We start from the raw sequence: 4,886 nt of genomic DNA, 5'->3' as shown, positions 1-4,886 counted from the left end.
CCCAAAGGCATATGGGTTCAACAGGTGATTGGTCCACATGTCAATGACTCAAAGACAGGTGACTTTAAGGCATGGAAGGTGCGTCCGATTAAGGTGGTAGGAAGGACTCAGTTAACCCATCAGCATTTGATCTGAACACCTGACGTAACAAGAGAGTAAAAAGGCAAGCAGCCTTGCACTCGGAGCAACATAGCATGTGGGGATAAATAAAGAAGAAAAGAGTTTCCAGATCTGGATAGAAGAGAGTCGCCCGCCCGGAGCCCTCACCTCGCCTCACCTCTAGTCCAGTCCAGTAATAATAATAATAATAATAAAAACTTTGCATAGAAAAGGAGCGAGGTTGGTAAGTTTTTGGCCAGGCATAAACATACGTCGCCACCATAAACAAAGCATCGGAACAGCCGGACAGGGCAGAGGACCGACCGATCGTCGATCGGAATAGGCGTACGATTTCCCATAGGCAGCAGTACCCTCTCCCTCCGGTAGCACTTGCCCTCACCGCACCTCCCTCAAGTTCATCCGTCGCCCTCACGCTCCACGCACGCACGCGGCCACCGAGAGAAGCAGAAGCAGCTCCGGGACAAGGGAAGGGGGACATTCACAAGGCAGCCCGGCCCGGTGGTTCCGTCGGTTAGGTGATCAGCTCCTCGGCAACAACTCCGAGAAACCCCGCCTCCTTGTGGACGATTTTTGCGTCAGGTGAGATTCCTCTTCCTCTCCATTATAGGAGAGCGTCCCTCATTACCCCCCTCTCTTTCCTGTGGGTTTCTGGCCTGTGTGTGATGTGGCTGCAGATTTCTTTCAGGTTTTAGCTTGGCTGGGTTCGCCTGCGAGATCAGGCCGGAGGAGAGGAGCCGTTCTTGAGCTCGGCTGCGCCGGCCTGCTGCAGTGGAGTGGCTCAGCAATGAGTCGCAGCTGCTCCAAGAGGTTCGCACCATGTGGCTTATGCGTCTGAAACATGCTTGCGGTTTCTTTACAGCACCCTGTGTTGGATTCTGGATGATATGATTCTGCATTTCTTAGGTAGAAGAAGCACCCGTTGCCGAACTCGCATCAGCGCTGGTTTTGTTCTAGGAGAATTAATAATGCTCAGAATGGAGAGCGTGGATTCGCCCTCTCCGAGGTGCTATGCTCAGCATCAACAGGTATCCAGAGATGAAATGCGCCCTTAATTCTTGCGCCATTGTTTTTCCTCTTATTAATGTGCATACGCAGAGTCAGTTTCCCTGTCAAATTGTGGCAGCAGCTAATCCTGGGATATTTTTCTCTATCTATCATTTTTCCTTCCTGTACAATTTCTCCATCTCTGAGCCACTTTGTTCTGTCAAGGATCAGGACCGTCTTGGTACTGTATTTGCTACTCCCTCCGTTCCGAATTACTTGTCTTGGATTTGTCTAGATACGGATGTATCTAGACTCATTTTAGTGCTAGATACCTCTGTATCTAGACAAATCCAAGACAAGTAATTCAGAACGGAGGGAGTAGATACCTTGAGCTCGGGGTACATGTGTTTTTTACTGCAAATATCTCATACTTCTCCCTGCCTCACCATTTTCTGTGTGTTTTTTTCTTTCCTTTTTTGCAAGAATGATGGGGAACCGAAGGACCATAAGAGCACCAGTAAAAGGCAGTCACACAGCACTGAGATTCCATGCTCTTTGGTACAAGAGGTAAATGATTGAAATCAACAAAAATCCCATTTTGGCTCACTACTACTGCATTTCCATGGCATATGGCCCATGCCGGACCTCTCTTATTAATTGCTTTCGACTTGCTTGATTGTTTCTTAGTTGCTCGTGATTCTGACTTGTCCCTCTTCTCTTAAATGCCATATCCATGGGCTAATTTGGCCAATTATACGAATTTCTGTAGGAAAATGTCAATTATACAAATTTTGAGATTCAGTTCTTGTTCATCACTTGTGTCCATACTTGGTAGACAATATTACATGAAAAAAATTACTCAGTTGCGGCGAGTAAAAAATGAATTCCAAATTTGAGAAATTTAAGGTGCACACAAGCTCGTTATCCCAGTACAGTATAGGACCAGAGAATCAGTTGGACTGTATGTTTGTTGACATATATGGTTGTACTTCAATTCGGTTCAGAAACTCATGATGATGCTACTCCTGCAGGTCCAGCACCTTGAGAAGCGACTAAATGATCAATTTGCCATGCGGCGCGCTCTAGAGAAAGCATTAGGTCACAAGCCCTGTGCTATCAATTTATCGAGAGACTGCTACATTCCAAAGGTATTTTTTTTCCTGATATAGTGATGCCGGAAGAATCAGAAAGTTCAGAGTTAATGTTGTATGCACCTCTTTTTGGAGGGCAGTATGTTTGAATTCTTGATTCGAAAAAACTATCTTTCATGTCATGCCAGCCAGCCGAGAAGCTCATAAAGGAGATTGCGGTACTGGAGCTAGAAGTCATATGCTTGGAGCAGCATCTCCTGACGCTCTACCGGCAGGCCTTTGACCAACAATTGTGCAGCACGGTTTCTGCTTGTGACATGGAGAGAAGAAACAGGCAATCGACAAGGTCGTTTTCCGGCACACTCTCTGAAACTTCGGCGCACGATTTCTCAACCCCAAAGAAGCAACAGTTGGTGCAGTCCAGCCGCATGGTTCAGGCACGCAGGTCGACAACGGCAGCGCTTAATACTGAACCCGGCATTTCACGGCACAATGACAGCAAGACCATTATCGGGCGCAGCCATTCCTCGCTCCTGCCGCGTTCCATCTGCTCGGCTAGAGTATCTCCTTCAGCGAACAATCTCGCTAGAGCTCTTAAACCATGTCATACCTCGCCTCTAACGTTCGTTGAGGTACATAACAATGCCTGAAAACTCTCGTCATGTGTAACCAGCTTATATGATCTTGTAGCAATGTTGATACTAAACATCGCTTTTATGATGCAGGAGGGCAAGTGCATGGATACCAGTGTTGTGAGCTTAGCAGATATCCTGGGTACCAGGATTGCAGATCATGTCCCTCAAACACCTAACAAGATATCCGAGGACATGATCAAATGCATTGCTGGCATATACATCAGGCTCAGAGATGTTAGCGCCGTGCAACACTCCTTCTTCCCCTCACCATGCTCGTCCTTTTCATCGGCGAGTGGGATCTCTTCCAAATTTACTGGGGATATATGGAGCCCCAGATGCAGGAAAGAGAGCTTCATCGAGGCATGGCAGGACAGCTCATTCAGTTCAGGTGATTTGGGCCAGCAATGTGATTCTGTAATTGAGGTGTCTGCTCTCTGCAAGGGGGCTCAGAGGTCTGCCGATGTGAAAGACATGTTGTGTAAATACAAGTGAGTATTTTTTTTCATGCCATATCGATGTGTTTCAGTCCATATATTGAGCAAATTATCCATACATCTGTTTGTATTTGACTGACTGTCGTGTTGTCACTCTGCAGATCACTTGTTCAGCTGCTAGAAACGGTTGATCTCGGTGGAATGAAGAATGAAGAAAAGCTCGCTTTCTGGATCAATGTGCACAATGCCATGATGATGCATGTAATGCAACTATAGTTCCTTAGCCTGTACTCATATATCTGACCATATTCTTAGTCCTAACATGGTTATTTTTTCAGGCTCATGTTGAATACGGGATCCCGCAGAGCAACAGCAAGAGAATGCTGCTTACCAAGGTCATACCCACATCTAACAGGAACCTCCTTAGATATAACAGCACCTGCTCATGCCATCTCAAAATTTTAACCTGGCAAACATTTTTGCACCACAGGTATCCTACATCATCAATGGCCAGCGGGTGAACGCAGAGTTGATCGAGTACCAGATCTTGTGCTGCCGAGTACACTCTTCCGGACAGGTCCAGAATTCTACCTCCTCTTCTCAATTCCCAAACTTCATTTTCTTTTGCTAGTTGGCATTGCAAATAATGGTTCTGATTAGCTCTGCTTCCCTTTTGAAATTCTGCAGTGGTTCAGGCTGCTCCTGTACCCGAGATGGAAGCCCAGGGACAAGGACGAGCTGCAGGGGTTCGCCGTCGACCGGCCGGAGCCTCTGGTGCACTTCGCGCTGTCCTCCGGGAGCCACTCGGATCCAGTGGTACGTACGTGCGCGCATGATTTCTTGTCTGCAACAGCGCATGGAGCTGACGGATCGCGTCGTCTCGTGTTGATCGTGGTCAGGTGCGGCTGTACAGCCCGAAGCGGGTGTTCCAGCAGCTGGAGGCGGCCAAGGAGGAGTTCATCCGGGGCAACGTGGGCGTGCGCGGGTCGGGGCGCGGCAGGAGCAGGGTGATCCTGCCCAAGGTGCTCGAGTCGTACGCTCGGGACGCCGGGCTGGCCGCGCAGGAGCTGCTGCGCGTGGTGGAGCCGTGCCTCCCGGAGGGCCTCCGGGCGGCGGTGCGGCAGCAGGGGAGGCCGCGCGGCGGCGGCGGCGGCGGCGTGGAGTGGAGGCCCCACAACATGGCCTTCAGGTACGCGCTGGCGCGGGAGCTGGTGGCGGTCGGGTCCCCGGCCGGCGTGCCGCAGGCGGTGACGCCTTTGGTTGCACGATCCCATGAGCCATGATGATGATGGTGGTACGGCGTGGTGCTTGGCTGCTTGCTCCGTGCAAGAGTCCAAGAGATGCACCGGGAGGGAGATTCAGATCTGCGGTCACTTCTGGGCGCGATCCTGTTGGATGTACAGGGAGAATGGTTGGATACGGCCATACGGGGCATACGGCCAAGGCGCGAGGACTGCATGCGTGCGTGTCGACGCGTATGTCTGTTGCGATGTCATTCGTCGACACGCGCTCGCGCTCGCACGGCAATGTACAACATGTTCGGTCCTGTACATGGAGAAAACTCGATTTCCAGCAGGGGGAGCCTCTCTGCATGACTCCTCCCTCAACTTTTGTGCGCTGCA

The 4,886-nt window shown here is 50.0% G+C and overlaps 1 protein-coding gene across 2 annotated transcripts; it reads left to right on the top strand.

Annotated features, from left to right (window-relative positions):
• The first annotated feature begins 365 nt into the window (after positions 1-365).
• Positions 366-4,863, top strand: LOC119285000. 2 transcript variants are annotated; one of them, XM_037564190.1, is made up of 12 exons: positions 366-699; positions 806-927; positions 1,024-1,145; positions 1,588-1,671; positions 2,136-2,252; positions 2,384-2,827; positions 2,921-3,318; positions 3,426-3,525; positions 3,603-3,659; positions 3,755-3,841; positions 3,952-4,080; positions 4,164-4,863. In XM_037564190.1, the coding sequence occupies exons 3-12, from the start codon at positions 1,086-1,088 to the stop codon at positions 4,545-4,547; spliced, it is 1,860 nt and encodes a 619-aa protein (XP_037420087.1). In that variant the 5' UTR covers positions 366-699; positions 806-927; positions 1,024-1,085; the 3' UTR covers positions 4,548-4,863. The 2 variants fall into 2 exon arrangements, with proteins under 2 accessions (XP_037420087.1, XP_037420088.1); XM_037564191.1 differs by having other exon boundaries at positions 795-927.
• The last annotated feature ends 23 nt before the right edge of the window (positions 4,864-4,886 follow it).

This window comes from Triticum dicoccoides, chromosome 4A (genome assembly GCF_002162155.2).
Source record: "Triticum dicoccoides isolate Atlit2015 ecotype Zavitan chromosome 4A, WEW_v2.0, whole genome shotgun sequence".
Taxonomy (NCBI): domain Eukaryota; kingdom Viridiplantae; phylum Streptophyta; class Magnoliopsida; order Poales; family Poaceae; genus Triticum; species Triticum dicoccoides.
This window is presented reverse-complemented; position numbering and strand designations above follow the sequence as displayed.

What these genes read in the sequence shown, in the direction of transcription:
- LOC119285000 (XM_037564190.1), top strand. Translation starts at nt 1,086, where the DNA reads ATGCTCAGAATGGAGAGCGTGGATTCGCCCTCTCCGAGGTGCTATGCT. An exon ending in GCTATGCTCAGCATCAACAG is followed by an intron (nt 1,146 to 1,587) that starts GTATCCAGAGAT and finishes CTTTTTTGCAAG; the next exon opens with AATGATGGGGAACCGAAGGA. An exon ending in AGAGAATGCTGCTTACCAAG is followed by an intron (nt 3,660 to 3,754) that starts GTCATACCCACA and finishes TTTGCACCACAG; the next exon opens with GTATCCTACATCATCAATGG.